This window comes from Bos indicus x Bos taurus, chromosome 11 (genome assembly GCF_003369695.1).
Source record: "Bos indicus x Bos taurus breed Angus x Brahman F1 hybrid chromosome 11, Bos_hybrid_MaternalHap_v2.0, whole genome shotgun sequence".
Classification (NCBI taxonomy): domain Eukaryota; kingdom Metazoa; phylum Chordata; class Mammalia; order Artiodactyla; family Bovidae; genus Bos; species Bos indicus x Bos taurus.
This window is the reverse complement of record NC_040086.1, coordinates 12,997,676-13,017,211: the sequence shown is the minus strand read 5'-3', so window position 1 is coordinate 13,017,211 and position 19,536 is coordinate 12,997,676. Positions and strand designations below refer to the sequence as shown.

At 46.4% G+C, this 19,536-nt stretch overlaps 1 protein-coding gene across 24 annotated transcripts in view; it reads left to right on the top strand.

Annotated features, from left to right (window-relative positions):
* DYSF (dysferlin) overlaps nt 1-19,536 on the top strand; it is a 224,474-nt gene that overhangs the window by 33,991 nt on the left and 170,947 nt on the right. For all 24 annotated transcript variants that reach the window (XM_027554906.1, XM_027554921.1, XM_027554917.1 and 21 more), the window contains one exon: nt 17,648-17,753. In XM_027554906.1, coding sequence (XP_027410707.1) covers nt 17,648-17,753 — 106 coding nt within the window. The remainder of the gene's footprint in view (nt 1-17,647; nt 17,754-19,536) is intronic.

Sequence of the window (19,536 nt, the reverse complement as noted above, 5' to 3'; positions counted from 1 at the left end):
TCGTTGGGCCCCGTGAGCTGATGGAGTGGAACCAGTATAGACTGTGGGAAGATGTGCAGTCTAGTCGCAATAGCCCTGCTGCCTTGGCGGGTCCTCACGTCAGCTCCCTGAGCCTCCATCCCCTCCTCCTTATGCAGCGTTAACTCAAGTGCACAGGCCCATCTCAGGGCCCTGCAGAGGGCTGCTCCATAAACGGCAGGTGGCACTTCCTCCAGGCACATTTCCTTTTTGTCCCTCATGTGCTGCCTCTGGCTGTCCCGGTTGCTTTGAGTCCCACTGCCCCAGCCCTTTCCAATCAAAGGCTCCTCTTAGCTGTCGTTGAAAAAGACTCATTCATTCTCAAGTGTCGGTGGCAGCCTGTAGCTTAACTTTTGCTTTTTCTTAGACATGTTGGGGATGCTGCTTTATTCCCCAGTCTCTGCTTAGACCAAAAGAGAAATGATAATGGTGAGGGGTTAGGCACCACAATGGGCTGTGAGGAGACATTTTGGGAACGGTGGATCTTCCTGACATAGGTGACTGTCTTCTGTAGGGACAGCACTGAGTAGGTCTTGGCTCCCTCCCACCCCAGGTGGAGGTGGAAGGGGTATCCTGGTGTCTCCTGGGACAATGGGCTTAATCTGTGGAGGGAAAATGGGGCTTTCCAGGAAGAAGCTGAACATGAGTCAGTCGCATGCAAGAATGTAAGGAAGGCCGCAGAGGCACCTGGGGGAGCAGGTCTGGCCAGTGGGTGTCTGCCACTCACCCCTGGAGTGGGTTGATGTGGCTGAGGGGTCCCATCCTGGCAGGAGCTGGTGGTCTTGGTCCTCTAGGTTGTCTGCATAGCTGAGCAGGGCAGCAGTGGTGGCTGGCATGAGTCAGGGTCAAAGCTTCTCTCAGGAACTCCTCTGTCAGCAGTGAGTCTCATCCTGGCACTGCCTATGACCTGGACCTCTCTGAACCTCTGTTTCCGCATCAGGACAGAGGCAATAACCGTACCATAATGCAGAGTTGGTGTGGATGTTTTAATGCCTACCCCATGCTTGGCACATTGAAGGTGCCCAGGATGTGGTAATAGCAGAATCCATATGGATGCACATAAGAAACCACACCAGCGTGTGAATATTGCAGCAAGCACATGCTGCATATGGACGCGTGCTATACATCAATTTGCACACATTCTTTTATTTATTTAGCTATGTCAAGTCTTAGTTGTGGACGCTGGATCTCCCTTGCAGCACTAGGGCTCAGTAGTTCCGCAGCACGTGGAGTATTAGCTTTACCGTCGAGGATCAAACTTACGTCCCTGCATTGGAAGGTGGATTCTTAACCACTGGACCACCAGGGAAGTCCCTGCACATATTCTTCTGTTTAAAAAAAATTTACAGAAAGCCCACAAGAGTACAAAAATTATTTTTAGAAACATAAGCATAAATAAGCTCCATTCTTAAAAGGTCACAAAGGAAATAGTCATGTTCTCCCATTCACTCCTTCCCTTCCCTACAGTGATGTCCACTGTTGATCACTTGGTGCGTGTCTTCTTCATCTGTGAGCATCTGTTTACATACAAGTATATACATTTACTGACACAAAAGTGAGTCACGCCGTGTAAAATGGTCCACGTTGTGTTTTTCGTCATTTTATCGTGGACCGTTTTCCCAGGTCAGAGGGTATTGATCAACCTCATTTTCAGTAGTCGTGTTATGTTCCATGGCATGAGTGTACCATAGTCTATCCCATTGTGCCCTTATCCACTGGTGTTTAGTTTCTTTCCTGGTTTTTCACTGAACATCTTTAACCAAATGTTGTTATGTTCTTATACTGTTTTTCCTTTAGGATAGGTCCTTAGAAATGAAATAGCATTTTCATCAGTTCTGACAAATGACTTTTCAAAGAGATGTCCTGGTTTACATCTATCAATAGTATTAAAAAAAAAAAAATCAGTGTTTTACGTTTGCTAGGTGTTTCCTTGATTGCTTGTAAAGTTGGGCGTCTTTATCGCCCAGTCGTATTTCCTCTTCTGTCAGTTGCCTGTCCTTCTGTTTTGAGGTGCTTGTTTTTTTCTTACTCATTCCCAGTAGTTTGTACACGTGGGATCTTGTCAGGAATATTGACCCCCAGTCTGTTTTAAGTGTGGAGGGTATTTTCTCTCTGTCTTTCTATTGGTTGCTTTGTCCTGGTGTCTTTCTTACACGGGAATGGATGTTCACCCAAATGTGCCTGTGCGCATAGGCATTAAGAAAGGCAGAGAGGCAGTCTGTTGTTGCTAGAAGTCGGGGAAAGTAGGCCTATGTTCCACTTCCAGGTTTCAGCAGGCCAGTTGGCTGGCCTCCGGAATCCTTGGGAGGAAGGTGATTTATTTCTTTATGACTGCTCCGGTCTTTGTTGTTGCACGTGAGCTTTCTCTAGTTGCCGCGCGCGGGCTTCTCGTGGTGGGTTCTCTTGTTGCGGAGCAGGGACTCTAGGCATGCAGTCTTTGGCAGCTGTCGTTCATAGCCTCAGTATTTTCAGTGTGTAGGCTCAGTAGTTGTGACACATGGTCTCAGTTGCTCTGAGGCATGTGGGATTCTTCCAGACCAAGGATCCAACCTGTGTCCCCTGCATTGGCAGGTGGATACTTAGCCACTGAGCCACCAGGAAGCCTGGCAGGCAGACTCCTAACTACTGGACCACTAGGGAAGTCCAGGAGGCAGTTTTGAGGCAGGAATATTTATAGTTCACCATCCTCTTGTTCCCAGCATCCTCAGAAGCACTGACCATATCCTTATTTTCCAAGGATTTTTATAACTATGCATTTTGTCCCGGATTCTATTCAGGATATCCCTGGGTTTCAGAATAGTTTTTCTTTTGTCTTTTTTTGGACTGAAGTGGACAACTATTTAGAGTTACCCTGGGCACCCCTGGGGAATCAGATCCTGGCAGGAAGGCCACCAGAGGCCAGGCAGGCTGGGTGTGTGTGTGTGTGTGTAATATCCGGCTCTTCTCATTTCCTGCTCCTCATGGCTAGGTATGCATGGCTGGAGGGACCACCACTCATGGTGTCTCCTCACCGGTGTCCTTAAACTTCCCCCGAGTCTGTGTGCCTGCGTGTGTGTGTGTGTGTGTGTGTGTGTGTGTGTCCTGCCAGGTCAGGGGCTATCTGACTTTCCTGTTGTGCTAACTCACCAAATCTAATGAGGAAGGTGCAGCTGAGTCACTGATGAATTGGTTTGAGTGGTAATACATATATTTTTAGTTGATATGTCTTTTTCTTAGTTTAAAAGATAAAGAATGAGAAACTGACACATGGAGACCCTTCTAGAGTTTATCTGGGGAAATAATTTCAAACCCAGAGAAATTTCAAAAATAGAACAAAGAACATTCACACACTCTTTACTCAGATTCACTTATTGATAATGCTCTATTCCATTTTTTTTATTATTCCATTTTTTATTCCATTTTTTTTATTCTCCCACTATCTCCTCTCCCTCCTTCCTCTTCTTTTCTCTCTCTCCCACTTGATGGTAAGTTTTACTCATCATGGCCCTTTATCTTTAAATACTTCCATGTATATTTCCTAAAAATAGGGATTTTTTTTTACATAAGTGCAGTAAGTTACCAATTTCAGTAAATTTAACACAGTTGCCTACTTTAATCTACTGTTTGTATTTTAATCCCATCAACTGGCCACATTATGTCTTTTATAGCACTCCCCCACCCCCTTTTCCTGTAGAGGATCTCCAGTCTAGACTCTCACACTGAATTTCATCATCATATTTCCATAACCTCTTTTACTTTGGTTCACTTCCACAGTTGTAACGGTTTATATTTTTGAATAATGTGTGCATGTGTGTGTGTGTGTGTGTGTGTGTGTGTGTGCTTAGTTGCTCAGTCATGTCCGACTCTTTGCAACCTCATGGACTGTAGCCCACGAGCTCCTCTGTCCATGGAATTCTCCAGGCACAAATACTGGAGTGGATTGCCTTTTCCTCCTCCAGGGGGTCTTCCTGACCTGGGGATTGAACCCAAGTCTCCTGTGTTTCCTGCATTGCAGGTGGATTCTTTACCTGCTGAGCCATCCAGGAAGCTTTGAATAGTATAATACCCCAATTAACAAATCGAACATTCCTCAAATGAAAAAAGAGTAGTCCTCATTTGGAGTTTGCCTGATGTCTTTCTCATAATTAGATTTATGATCAGATTGGGTTACTGACTCCTGGCTGGAATCTGTCATAGTTTATCTCCTACTTGTGCCACAGTTGTGTTTTGTCTCGGTATCTGGAGATACATGGTATCCCTCCTTGGTGATATTCATTTCAATCACCTGTCAAGGTATTGTCTAATTTTTCCATTGTGTCTTTACTTTTATTTTTCCCTCCTTGAAGTATATTAAGAGACACTTTAATACTCTGCAAATATCCTGCTCCTCATCAAAATATCCCTCTAGATTTAACATCCACCGGTGCCTCTTGACTGACTCAGTCTTTACCATGAAGGTTGTGAACTGGTTCTCCACTGCCAGCACTCCCTTCGTAATTCACCAGTCTGGGCTGTGGAAGCCTTTCCCGTGGGAGGCTGTTGTCTTCTTTGGACTGCTGCACCTGTTCATTCTTCAGCTCATGGCACCACGGCAGAGGGGAGACCTGGAGTACTGATGGGGGATACACACCCTTGCAGGTATGGAGGCCACTTTCAGTGGAAGAGCCTCTCTCTTAGCCTCTCCCTCAGCCATGCCTGCCACAGGCCCGGCTGCCTCTCTCTGGCTGGCTGCTTTCTCCTGGGGTCTCAGCCAGACCTGTTCCCCACACAGGACCCTTCCCTTCCTGCCTCTCATCAGTTCCCTAGAGGAGGGGCAGGCACTGGGAAGCACCAGGGTCAGTCATGAGGCAGAGGGGGTGAGAGGAAAGCGCGTACAGGAGCCTTTACTGTGGTTTCCTCAGAAAAGAAAGGGCTAGACAGGGTAAGCAGAAAGCAAAGAGGAACTAAAGAGCCTCTTGATGAAAGTGAAAGAGGAGAGTGAAAAGGCTGGTTTAAAACTCAACATTCAAAAAACTAAGATCGTGGCATCTGGCCCTATCACTTCATGGCAAGTAGATGGGGAAACAATGGAAAGAGTGACAGACTTAATTTTTTTGGGCTCCAAAATCATTGCAGATGGTGACTGCAGCCATGAAATTAAAAGACACTTGCTCCTTGGAAGAAAAACCATGACCAACCTAGGCAGCATATTAAAAAGCAGAGACATTACTTTGCTGACTAAAGTCTGCCTAGTCAAAGTTATGGTTTTTCCAGTAGTCATGTATGGATGTGAGAGTTGGACCATAAAGAAAGCTGAGTGGTGAAGAATTGATGCTTTTGAACTGTGGTGTTGGAGAAGACTCTTGAGAGTCCCATGGATGGCAAAGACATCCAACCAGTCAATCCTAAGGGAAATCGATCCTAAATATTCATTGGAAGGACTGATGCTGAAGCTGAAGCTCCAATACTTTGGTCATCTGATATGAAGAAATGACTCCTTAGATTGAAGGCAGGAGGAGAAGGGGACAACAGAGGATGAGATGGTTGGATGGCATCACCGATTTGATGGACCTGAGTTTGAGCAAGCTCTGGAAGTTGGTGATGGACAAGGAAGCCTGGCGTACTGCAGTCCATGGGGTTGCAAAGAGTTGAGCATGACTGAGTGACTGAACTGAGCTGAACTGAGGCAGGGTGAGTGGGTTTAGGAATGGCTGTGAGAGTGAAAGTGTTAGTCGCTTAGTCATGTTTGACTCTTGGTAACCCCAAGGAACTGTAGCCTGCCAGGCTTCTCTGTCCATGGGATTCTCCAGGCAAGAATACTGATGTGGGTCGAACATGGGTCTCCTGCATTGCAGGCAGATTTTTTAGCATCTGAGCCACCAGGGAAACCCTTAGGGATGGCAGGTCTGAATAATTTCAGTGGGCTGTGGGGTGCTGGGCTGCATGGAGTTTTGTGTGCCTGGTCCTGGGGTTTCAGGGCAGGGGAATGTTGGCTGAGTGGGAGCACTCTGTAGAGGAGTGGTGGGGGTGTGGGCTCTGGACTGGTTGGTTTGCATATGAAAGGTGCAGTTGCCAGTGAGTCCTTTACTGTCTCTAGGAATTGGCCAGCCCTGGGAAGGGCAGCCTCTCCAAATGAGCAAAGCCTTAGATGTCAAAATATGTCATGAAAATATAGAAAATAAGAAGGCATGATTAATACACCTCAGAATTAGATTTTTTTGAAAAAGATTGCACCATATCAAATTTATAGCCTGGGTTCCTGTTTCCATGGATGAGGCAAACCAAGGATTTTTTTGTGTCTTTCACGATGTGCTCACAGGGCTCCGAGGTATGTCCGCTAGTCCATGATTGGGTCTAAGGCCAGGCCTTTGGATTCTGGCTCTGTCTGTTATTTGTGTGAAATCAGAAAAGTTAAATGCCTGAGTCCCAGTTTCCTCATCTGTAAGATAAATTGAACTAACACCAGTACACTACCCCACCGCTGTGACAGGTATAGTTGTAGAATGCTTGGCAATGTATCTAATGTACACTCAGTCAGGAGGCAGGCAGCTGTTAGTAGAATGTAAGTTCCATGAGGTCAGGCCCAGTATTTTGTCTGATGTGCTAAATAAGTATTTGTTGAATGAATAAATTATAAAATTTAAAAAATCTTTTTATGCTCCATTTTTAAATTTAATTTTTTAGTTTGAAAAAAAAAATTAAGGAGCTATAAAACCAAAAATGATTTTTAAAAATGCAGCGAAATTCTGCCCTTTGTTTCTCCATCTGGTTCCATTTTTCTCTCATGGTTATAACTGTTTTTTGTTTCTTCTCTATCACTCATATTATTGCTTAATCACCAGTATAAATTCTGACTTTCCTATTTTCACACAATAGCTAGTATATTTATTTATTAAAATAGACTTTTTTGTATTGTGGTAAAATATAACATGGACATGGAACAACAGACTGGTTCCAACTAGGACAAGGAATACATCGAAGCTGTATATTGTCACCCTGCTTATTTAACTTCTATGCAGAGTACATCATGAGAAACACTGGGCTGGAAGAAGCACAAGCTGGAATCAAGATTGCCAGGAGAAATATCAGTAACCTCAGATATGCAGATGACACCACCACCCTTATGGCAGAAAGTGAAGAGGAACTAAAGAGTTGGCTTAAAGCTCAACATTCAGAAAACTAAGATCATGGCATCCAGTCCCATCACTTCATGGCAAATAGATGGGGAAAGAGTGGAAACAGTGGCAACAGTGGCTGACTTTATTTTTCTGGGCTCCAAAATCACTGCAGATGGTGATTGCAGCCATGAAATTAAAAGATGCTTACTCCTTGGAAGGAAAGTTATGACCAACCTAGACAGAGTATTAAAAAGCAGAGACATTACTTGGTCAACAAAGGTCCGTCTAGTCGAGGCTATGGTTTTTCCAGTGGTCATGTATGGATATGAGAGTTGGACTATAAAGAAAGCTGAGTGCCAAAGAATTGATGCTTTTGAACTGTGGTGTTGGAGAAGACTCTTGGGAATCCCTTGGACAGCAAGGAGATCCAACCAGTCCATCCTAAAGGAGATCAGTCCTGAGTGTTCACTGATGTTGAAGCTGAAACTCCAATACTTTGGCCACCTGATGCGAAGAGCTGACTCATTTGAAAAGACCCTGATGCTGGGAAAGATTGAGGGCAGGAGGAGAAGGGGACGACAGAGGATGACATGGTTGGATGGCATCACCGACTCAATGGACATGGGTTTGGGTGGACTCCAGGAGTTGGTGATGGACAGGGAGGCCTGGCATTCTACAGTCCATGGGGTCGCAAAAAGTAGGACATGAGTGAGTGACTGAACTGAACTGAAGATATAACAATTACCATCTTAACCATTTTTAAGTATATATATAGTTTAGTGATATTAAATACATTAGCATTGTGTAACCATCATCCCCATCCATCCCTGTAACTCTTTTCATCTGTAAAACTAAAGCTCTATACCCATTAAACAGTAACTTCCCATTGTCCCCTCCCTCCAGCCTCTGGCAACCAGCATTACACTTTCTGGCTACTCTAAGTAACAGGTAGCATATTATACACACTTTTTTGAACTTGGTTTTACACTTAACAATGTATGTTTAAAAAAAAAATCAATCAATATTAAAAAAAATTGAAGTATAGGTGATTTACAATGTTGTGTTAATTTCTCCTGTGCAGCAAAATGATTCAGTTTTACATGTATATATATTTTATATCTATATATACACACACACAGACACATATTCTGTTTTTCTAAAATATTCTTTTCCATTATGATTATCATAGGATATTGAATATAATTCTCTGTGGTATATAGTAGGACCTTGTTGTTTATCCATTCTGTATATAAAAGCTTATATCTACTAACCCCAGCCTTCCATTTGACCTACCCCCCCAACCCTCTCCCCCTTGGCAACCACTGTCGGGAGGCGCGTTAGGCATTACTGACAAAATGGAGGCACGGCCCTAACCCCCTCCCTTTGTTCTGCAGGCACGGACCTGGAATGAAGGAGTTAGGCTTTATGATTCTGACTTGTTTTTTTCCTTTCCTCAGCTGAGTTGACTGAAAAGAATATTAAGGTGCTTATTGTTTTTGAGAGGAGCATGAGAAGGCACAAAGCCTTCTGCAGGCCGTAGCTTGAGGCCATGGGAGGGATTGCTATCTGAAGCCCATTTGTGAGGAAAGTGTTTATGGCAAAGGAGTTCGCTGAATTTAGGGCTTAGGAATAATTAAAATAGTTAGAAGCTAAAGAGTTAAGGATTGCTGTAATGTTAGCATATTCTACTATAGCTTATAGAAATTAGGGACTTTAGAGATTATTAGCTGGAAGCCCTTTCTAAGTAATAGTGAGCTTAGGATACGAGGGGCAAACAGGACTTAGAAAATAAGAAATAAACTGAGGAAGGTGGTATGCAGCCCAGACATTAGCATGAGTTACAGTGTATTCACAAGGACACATGAGAAAAAGTAGATAAGAGAATCGCTGAGGAAGGAGCTCCTTTTGAGGGGCAACAATGATTTATGGAGACAACAAATCTGGGTCAGTGGGAACTGAAAATATCAAACCTCTGACCTAATGCTTTTGTAAAGGTATAAAAGAGAATCATAAGCTTGAAATAAACAGGCAGTCCAAGAAAACTGAGAGGCTGCCTCAGTTTCTCGCCGACACTGCTCATCCCTTCAGGTTGAATCCCTGGCTGCTGGAGCTGGACTCCGGCAAACCACCAATCTGTTCTCTATGTCCATGATTCTATTTCATGGAGAGGGTCATTTGCATCATAGTTTAGATTCCACATATAAGGGACATCACATGGTATAAATGACATCATTCTTTTTCTGACCTACTTCACTTAGTATGAAAATCTCTAGTTGCATCCATGTTGGGCTTCCCTGGTGGCTCAGACAGTAAAGCGTCTGCCTGCAGTGTGGGAGACCTGGGTTCAATCCCTGGGTTGGGAAGATCCTGTGGAGAAGGAAATGGCAACCCACTCCAGTACTCTTGCCTGGAAAATCCCATGGACTGAGGAGCCTGGTAGGCTGCAATCCATGGGATTGCAAAGAATCGGACATGACTGAGCAACTTCACTTTCACTTGCTGTGAAATGGCATTATTTCATTTTTTATGGCTTAGCAGTGCTCATGTGTGTGTACACCACATCTTCTTTACCCACTCATCTGTTGATGGGCATTTAGGGTGTTTCCATGTCTTGGCTATTGTGAATACTGCTGCTATGAACAAAAAGGTGCATGTATCTTTCTGAATTATTGTTTTGTCTGGATGCATGTCCAGGAGTGGGCTTGCTAGATCATACAGTAATCTGTATTATCTGTATAATCACACAATGTAATTCTGTTTTCAGTTTTCAGAGGTACCTCCATACTGGTTTCCACAGTGGCTATTCCAACTTGCATTCCCACCAACAGTGTAGGAGACTTCCCTTTTCTCCACACTCTCACCATCATTTATTTGTAGACTTTTTAATGATAGCCATTCTGACTGATGTGAGGTGGTACCTCATTGTAGTTTTGATTTGCATTTCTCTAATAATTAGCAATGCTGAACATCTTTTCAGGTTTCATTTCAGTAGGCCATGTGCCTACTGGCCATCTGTATTTCTTTTTTTGACAAATGTCTGTTTAGGTCGTCTGCCCATTTATCAGTTGGGTTGTTTGCTTTTTTGTTGTTGAATTGTGTGAACTGTATGTGTAGTTTGGAAATTAAGCACTGTTGGTTGTGCTGTTTGTAAATATTTTCCCCATTCTGCAGTTTCTCTTTTCATTTTATTGTTTCCCATAATGTGCAAAAGCTTGTAAGTTTGACTAGGTCCCATTTGTTTACTTTTGTTTTTATTTCTATTGCCTTGGGAGACTGACCTAAGAAAACATTGGCATGATTTATGTCAGAGAATGTTTTGCCTTTGATCTCTTCTAGGACTTGTATGGTATCACGTCTTATGTCTTTAAGCCAGTTTGAGTTTATTTTTGTGGTGAGAGGGTGTGTTCTAACTTCACTGATTTACCTGTGGCTGTTCAACTTTCCCAATACCACTTGCTGAAGAGACAGTCTTTTTTCCCATTGTTTATTCTTGCCTCCTTTGTCAAATATTAATTGGCCGTAGGGGTGTGGGTTTATTTCTGGGCTGTCTATATTCTGTTCCATTGATCCATATGCTTAACAATGTATCTCAAAGAATTTCCATACATTATAAATCTACAGTGTAATATTCCCATTATTTTTATAGCTGTAGATAGTGAAGGACAGGGAAGCTTGGCATGCTATAGTCCATGGGGTCGCAAAGAGTCGGACATGACTTAGTGACTCAGCAACAACATGGTATTCTGTTGTATGTCTAAACTTATTCATCTTCTCTGCTTGACATTTGGGTTGCCTCCTGTGTTTTGTTCTTATAAACAATGATGTAAAATGGCCCACTGTTTTATTTATTTACTTATTTATTTTAACTTTTATTGCAGTATAGTTGATTTACAGTGCTGTGCCAGTTTCAAATGTATAGCATGCTGAGTCACCCACTACATATATCTACTCCTTAAGATTCTTTCCCCGTATGTGGCCAGATGTTTTAAAATAAAATTGTTTCGATTTCTTTGTGCTTTGTTAAAATCAACTTACTTGGCCACCTTAATTCTTACCCTCCCACTTAAGGCTCAGACTTGGAGGTCACCACCTCCCATTTCTGGCAGGACAGTAACCTGCCTGGGTTATGAGTTTGAATGAATTCTTTTTTCATGAGGAAAAGTGTGCCTGTCAACATGGAAGCTGCTTTTGACCTTTCCCTCCCTCCTCCATGCTGATTCCTGACCTCACTTTCTGTCTTTGGGATGGCAGCAGCTCTTTCAGCCCCCAAACTTGTGCCCTCACATGCCAGTGGCTTCAGAACACAGCACAGCCAAGAGGGATGACGGGGTCTGGAGAGGCTGGGCAGCGCATTTTTCTATCAGTAGGCTGTGAAGAGTGGGGGTGGTGGGGCAAGGCTCACAGGCTTTTATTCCAGCTTACTGGGCTCCATACACACTCAGAGCTGACTCCCAGGCCCCCAGGCCCATCCTTGCCTCATTTGTACTGAATCCTGCCTGCCACTAAAGGTTGGTACCCACCAAGTGTGCAGCATCCCTCTTATGCAGAAGGCTGGGTGCCCTAAGTTCTGTGTCTCAGTGTTGATCTCAGGATGGGTTGAGTCTCCTCAAGGGTCTGCATCCTCCCAGGTCTGATCCCCCTGAATAACACCATGTCTCCTCTGTCCTCCGTGAAATGATTGAATGAAGAGTGGCCCATCAGGGTTTTTCCATCTCCATCAGCCTCAGACTGTCCCTCTTCCCTCCTTCCTCCACCCACTCAGAGGATGCTCTGCCTTTCTCAGATCTTGACCCCACAGCCGGCTTCTTAGGCTTAGGGACGGGCATTCTGCCTCCAGACTTTCCTTCTGGAGGAATTGGGGGCTTGTGAAGCCACCCAGCCCCTCGGAAGGGCTGACCCCAGGGCCTATGCAGGGCTGGGAGGTGGGGGTATTTTATGACCCAGAAAGACGTTAAAGGGAGGAAATAACAAGCAGTCCAAGGAGCAGGCCATAGAGGTGCCTGTTCCCCGGGCTGGCAGGGGTGGCGTCACCGCTTCCTCCTGCATTTCCTCCCATTGTTCCCGCCCCGCTTCCGGGAATTCTCCTGGGCGGAGGGCTGCGCGGGCGTCGAGGGAGGCAGAGAAGGCTGGGCTGCTCTGTGCTCAGCGATCCGCTGCGTTCCGGCTGCAGCTCCCAGGTTGCACCGCCAGGCCTGCCATCCCTCCGCTCCCTTGCCCACCCTGCCGCTCTGGGAATTTGGGGACCAAATTTGTCAACCAGAAAATAATGCACGAGGCTGCAGATAAGAAAATAGTTTATTTGGGATTTTAAGAATTGCATTTCAGGGGGCTTCCCTGGTGGCTCAGCGGTAAAGAATCTGCCTGCCAATGCAGGGGACACAGGGTTGGATCCCTGATCTGGGAAGATCCCACATGCCTTGGGACAACTAAGCCTGTGGGCACAACTACTGAGCCTGTGCTCTAGAGCCTGGGAACCACAACTCCTGAAGCCCGTGGCCTGCACCCTTGGGGCAGTGCCCACAACTAGGGAGCAGCCCGGCTCACGGCAACTACAGAAAAGCTGAGCAGCAATGAAGACCCAGCCTTGCCAAAAATAAATACACATTAAAAAAATGTAATATGGGAGACACAAATTCAGGTACCTGTGAACGTATTGGGAGAAAGAAGGGCTTATAAAGACAAAAAGCCTGGAGATTGTTAAAAGTTGCCCAGAGAGAATTGTGGTTGACTTTGACAATATTTGTGCTTTAAGTATTACAAGTTGTTTCAGGGTAGGGGTCTGATCGATGGGTAGACTCTCACTGAGTTATTTTAGGGTAAAGGTCCCATAAATATCTTGGCTTCTGGCAGGTGTTCTGGATGACTTCATCAGGTCAAAAGGTCAGATTAAATCCAGGACGAGCCATATATGAATCACACTTCATTAGTGACCTCCCAGCTCCACCTTAGAGCTCTTAGCAGTACCGACTCTGTCGCACAAGTTCTAGGGCAGGGTCCTCCATCTACCATCTGCTCAGGCAAGTCCCTCCTTTCTGCTGCCCTAGGTTTTCAGTGTCACATTGCTACCCAGAAACTGGGTTCGCCTCTTAGCGGGTATAGAGCCGAAAGACACAACGGAGTCAAAGATAGGGAGAAGGAAGGATTTATTTCTTGCAGCAAGTAAGGAGAACATAGGGAACGTTTCCCAAAGCAGTGTCTCCCCAAACAGCAGAATTGGGGAAGTTTTAAGCTAAAGGGTATATGCATATTCATGAAAGGGTTTGGGCAGTAGGCAGAGTCCAAGTTTTAGTTGATTGAAGGACGAAGGGTCAGAGAGGGTCAACATCGTTATCCCTTATATTCTAGCTGACCAAGTTGTTGCTGTTATTTAATCTCTATGTTGTGTCTGACTCTTTTGCAACCCCATGGACTGTAGCCCACCAGGCTCTTCTGTCCACGAAATTTCTCAGGCAAGAATACTGGAGTGGATTGCCATCTCCTTCTCCAGGGGATCTTTCCGAACTTGTGTCTCCTGCTTGGCAGGTGAATTCTTTACCATAAGTACCCAGGAGTGGTATTTAAACTGCAAAACAGCTCAAGAATGTGCATTAAGCTAGTCTTTACCATTGAAATAGAACTGGGAGTCTTTACAATTGATTTATTTTTGTTATTATTACTTTCACCTGGTAAGCTTGTCCTTGTGTTTTCTTAAGACCATTATTATTGAGACTTGTTCAAAGACAAGTACTGTGGCCAGGCTTAGATCATCAAATGACTTAAGCCCCAAATGGCTTCTGTTGTGTCAAGAAAGCCATTCCTCGTTCTCTTTCTCCCAGGGACCACTACCCTGTCTGCTTTCAGCATGGATTCCTGGCTCCCTACACTTACTCTCTGGTATTCTTGACATTGCTCTGGTTGTGAGAACACTTCAGTCAACACACTGGTGACAGGGACCTTCCTCTTGCTGACTCTGGGGTGGAGACACTCCAGGAGGCCTGCCTTAGTGAGCTATGGCAAAGCCTGCTCTGCTCTGCTCTGCAAAGGAGCATAACACAAACTGTTGCAGGAAGGAGGACCGCGTCCAGGGCCCAATAGTGGGCTCTTGTCTAACACTTGGAAATGAACTGTCCCAGGAGACACGTGCTGCCAAAGCAAGAGATTTTATTGGGAAGGGCTCCTGGGTGGAGAGCAGCAGGGTAAGGGAACCCAGGAAAACTGCTCTGCTACCTCACTCACACTCTCGGGTTTTTCCCGGTTGTCTCTGGCTAATCGGTCTGACTAGGGTCCTTCCTGATGGTGACATTTGCATCATTCAGCCAAAATGGAGTCCAGTGAGAAGGATTCTAGAAGGTTGAAAGAACATATGGACTGGCATCTCCCGTCTTTTGACTTTTCTCTGATTCTTCTGGTTGGTGGTGTTCCTTACCAGGACCTCCTGTTTTGTAAGCTAACTCATGCCAAGTGGTTACTGTCAGGCCTGGCCAGGGTAAGTCAGTTTCAGTCAGCGGTTCCCCTAACAAAACCAGTCTGAATTCTAGAAAATGTGATTCCTAGCATCCTGAGTGGTTTTAGAACTCTGGAATGAATATTAGCAAACACCTCTCCCTTTAGCTTTGTTGAAAAACAAAATTGAACCAAGTAAATCTGAAGATCTAATTGGTTCTATTCAATAACTCATGAATTGACTGGACTTCTTTGGTGGCTCAGATGGTAAAGAGCCCACCTGCAATGCAGGAGACCTGGCTTTCATCCCTGGGTTGGGAAGATCCCCTGGAGAAGGGAATGGCTACCCACTCCAGTATTCTTGTGTGGAGAATTCCATGGACAGAGGAGCCTGGGAGGCTATAGTTCATGGGGTTGCAAAGAGCCGGACAAGACTGAGTGTCTAATACTTCCACTTTCACAATGACTCATGAATTTAAAGCAACTAGAAAGGTGCTCCACGGGGTTGTACAAAATGGAAAGTTTTATAGGCAGAAGGTAGGTGGGGCAAGAAGATATTAACAAAAGAAAATAAAGGGTTATTTTTAAGCCAGGACATCAAGTTTTTGGGAGTTGAGAAGGGATCAGGCAAGGGTTTATCATGCTGATTACCTTGTCTTCCACTGGCTGTGGTGGGGGTGGGGTAGAGAGGGCCCACATGACACATGTCCATTTTGGTGCTTGACCAGAATATTCCAGACTGGCCTATTAAGGTTACATTTCTGGGAAAAGTTGAAACTGCAGTTAGACCCATAATTAAATCTAGGTTTGGTACTATGGGCTTTAGCAAGAATGACACCATTTTGGGCTTGTGGTTTTCTTTTTTACGGCATCTTCTGTAAAGAAATGTTAGAAAAATTGGTCTTGAGTAAATATCAGGCTGGGCTTTCCCGGTGGCTCAGTGGTAAAGAATCCACCTGCAATGCAGGAGCCGCAGGAGTTGTGGGTTTGATCCTTGAGTCAGGAAGATCCCCTGCAGGAGGGCATGGCAACCCACTCCAGTATTCTTGCCTGGAGAATCCCATGGACAGAGGAACCTGGCGGGCTACAGTCCATAGGTTCACAAAGGATCAGACACAGCTGAAGCTATTTAGCATGTACACACGCATGTATGTGTCAGGGTTATTGCCTTGCTAACAAAGAAACTTGCAAAGCAACTAAGAGTCTGCTGGTTCCAAGAGGGATGGAGATAAGGGAATTTTATTGCCAAGAAACTTACACAAACAGCTAGTTTTTAAATTTATTTTTATCGTGATAAAACATACATAACAAAACTTACCACTTAACCGTTTTGATGTTCAGTGGTGTTAAGTACATTTACAGTTTGTGCAGCCATTGCCATTATCCATCTCCAGAACTTTTCATCTTCCTTAGACTGAAACTCTGTACCCCCTAAATAATGACTCCCTCTTCCCTCATCCCCTGCCCCACATAACCACTAATCTGCTTTCTGTCCCTATGGATTTAACCCCTCTAGGTCACCATACAATATTTGTCTTTTTGTGTCTGTCTTAGTTCACTTGGCATAATATCTCCCAGGTTCATCCATGTGTAGCAAGTGTCAGACTTTTCCTCCTCTTTAAGACTCAGTAATACTCCATTGTGTACATTTACCACATTTTATTTATTCATCTATTGTTACACACTTGGGTTGCTTCCTCCTTTTGGCAATTGTGAATAAGGCTGTTACGAACCTGGGTGTCCAAGTATCTCTTTGAGTGCCTGATTTAAATTCTTCCGGGGATCTACTCGGAAGAGGAATTGCTACATCCTATGGTAATTCTGTGTTTAAGTTTTTGAGGAACTACCCTGCTGCTTTCCATACTTGCTGCAGCCTTTTCCATTCCAACCAATGTTTCAATTTCTCACCACAAGGGTTTCGGTTCCTCAACATCCTTGCCAACATTGGTTGTCTTCTATTTCTTTTTTTTTTAACTTTTTATTTTATATTGAAGTAGAGCCGATGAACAATGTGGTAGTTTCAGGTGGACAGCAAAGGGACTCAGCCATACATGTACATGTCTCCCTTCTCTGCTTTCTGTTTCTTGATAGTAGAAGTGAATGTGAAGTGCTACATCATTGTGAACAGCCAGTTTTAACAATTAGTTGATTAGGTCAAGATGGAAGTTTTATTTCATGAGTCATAAAAATTCATCTTCGAATCAGGTGTTGTAGACACCAGGAAGATGGAGGTCCCAGATAACAGGTGTGCTACTTACCCATCAGGAAAAAAATTATGAAGCAAATGATGAAGCGCATCTGTGACTGGTCGTTCAGGTCCCGACAGTAAGGTGCGGAATCATGCCCAAGTTGGATGCAGACACAGCCGCAGTTCTGACTGACCAAGCCACTTGCTGCTCTGATGACCTTACTGCTGCAGAACACACTTTGCTCACTTTTTGGCTTAGAGACACAACCTTTTCCCTTGGCCCCCTCGGAAGGGTCCCTTCACTGGTCATCAAGTGACGACCTTCTCTTTCCTAAGAGACCATCCATTTATGGGCCCTCTCCCCTTGGTCAGAGATATGGCCTCGCATGTGTGGGTGATAGTCCTGGGCCTCTGGGAGTGGGGCAGACTTCCCCGCTCCAACTTTCCTCTTTCCCTGTGTCTGGAGATAGGAGGGTCTGTGTGTTTTCCCTTCACCCTCCTTGCTGGCCCAGCTCGGGGACAATAGGTGGAAGGTCTGTGTAGTGGCAGGTCAGGAGAGCTGCGGAGGGAGAGGAGAATGCAGGTGTGCTTCCAGGAGGGGCTGCTCTGGTGGACTGTTTAGGTCTGAAGGGTAGGACAGCCCAGGCACGTGGGGGTGGTGATGTTGGGACTCTGGGGAGAGGCATAAGGGGTCAAAGTTGACCTTGGGGGGAAAGGAAAGCGTCTCTTATTCTTCTGGTGCCCGGCAAGGGGCCTGGCCTTCCAGGCCTGGTGATGGGGTAACCGCGGCAGACTGCAAGGGAAGTCCTGAGGGTTCCTAGGTGTTCTAGGCAGATCAGCCTGTCCATGGGTTATCTGAGAGGTGGCAGTGATGAAGGGTATTTGGGAGAAGAACAGGGCGCATTTGGCTGCTTTTTGACTTTCTACTTTTCTCTCTTCTCAGGTTCCTGGGGGAAGCCAACATCCCCCTCCGGGAAGTCCTCGCCACCCCCAGCCTGTCTGCCAGCTTCAATGCCCCACTGCTGGACACCAAGAAGCAGCCCACAGGGGTAAGTGTCCACTGGCCTCTGTATCCGGCCGGTTTCTGTCAGAGGCCTTGCTCTCTGACCCCAGTCATGTGTCAAGGTCCAGCCCCCAGCACCCAGGCCTAGCCCACCCTGATTGAAGCTCTGGGTGCTCAGGAGGGGCCCAGGGGTGGCTAGGATGGGAGGGGCAGAAGAGGGAGCTGGGCCCCACCAGCAGGGCTCGAGCCAGCCTTGCCTCACACCAGTCTGCCCCGGGTCACCTCCTGGGACTGGTGTTTCACTGGAAACCTGATGCCTTCCCAAGCTTCCTGGCGGCTTTGCTTACGGCACCCCAATCTCCCTGGTAGTCCTTCCTTATCATCCAGGCCCTTCTTCGGGTCTGGAATAGCTGAGTCATCTGGGTCACAGATCACAGCGGGAGGGAGGCAGACATCCCCCTCCCCTGCCCGCCGGGACCTGTCAGACCCCCCTACCGTCCACCATTGTTCATCCTGCTCCTCCCCCAGCCTTCCCAGTGTTCTCCTAGCCCTCCCAGACAATTCCCAGCCCTCATCCCCGGCCTTCCGTTATTTTTAGTGAGCTAAATATACCCTGCGGGGTCCTTTCTTCATGGTCTGTAGAATTCCTGACCTTTCCTCTGGGTCAGCCCCACCTCCCAGCATGCACTGGGGAGTATATTGATTTGGAAATACTTCCTCTCGGTGGGGTCCTGGGGAGTCTCTCAGAGTGTGGCCACCTTGTCGAGTGGATTGTGTGTGAGGTTGGGGGCTCTTGGCTGGCTTGGTGAGTCAGGAAGTGGCCGGTCCGGGCAGAGCTCTAGAGAGTGGAAGCACTGCTTGGAACTGGGAGCTGGAGGAAGAGAGTGAGTGACTGAAGTCACACGGTGAATCGGTGTCCAGATGGGGACGAATCAGGGGGTGTGTCTCCTGACTCTCAGTGGTTGAAGGGACTTGAGTGGACTCTGGGGTCACTGCCCTTCTGATACTGGAGTTTTCCCCAACCATGTCTCAGGCTCCTCAAGGCTGGGATTCTTCTCTGATGGGGAAATGTCTCTTAGAGAATCCATCCCTGTCTCAGACAGTGCTCACTGGTAGAACATTCTAGTCCGTGCAGAGTGCATCGCCTGCTGAATCCCTTTTGTCCTCCCTTGGAACTCTTCAGGAAGAGCTCTAGGACTTCTGAGACTTCTGAGCTGGCCCTTCTGGGGATCCTGAAGATGGCCAGGGCAGGCTCCAGAGACGCAGAGCACTGATGGAGGAGTCAAGGAGGGCATCGAGGCAGCAGGGGACACAGGTGTTTGGAGTCAGGGGATCTGCCTGGTGGTTTCCCCCTGCTCTCAGGGATGGGGGGTGCCCACTTTGCCGTGTGTCAGGCCCCCAGTGCCTCCAACCAGAGTCTTTCGCTTCCTGACTGAGCTGCTCAAACCTCTCTTCTCTCACACCCTCTGTGCATCTGTGAATTGGTGTTTTCTGCCAGCCTGCCCGCCCCTGCTCCCCTCTAGCTCAAGGGCCCCCCCAGCCCCTGAGACACCGACCATGGGGCTGAGCCTGGCTGTGACTCCCCAGCTGCCTCACCTCACCTCCTCTCGCTGTGTTCTGGCACTCTGTCTGCACTTCCCAAGCACCAGCAAGGAGCTGACTGCCTTCTCTTCCCTGGGCTGGGACTCCTGGCTGGCTGTGGAGCTTGCCACTCCGTCCCAGACCATGTCTCCAAGAAGGGTGTGAGAGCCAGAAGGTGATGGGTGGGAGTGGAACACGGGGTCCCTCCCGGACCCACCTCCTGGACCCACCTCCAATGTGTGTGTGTG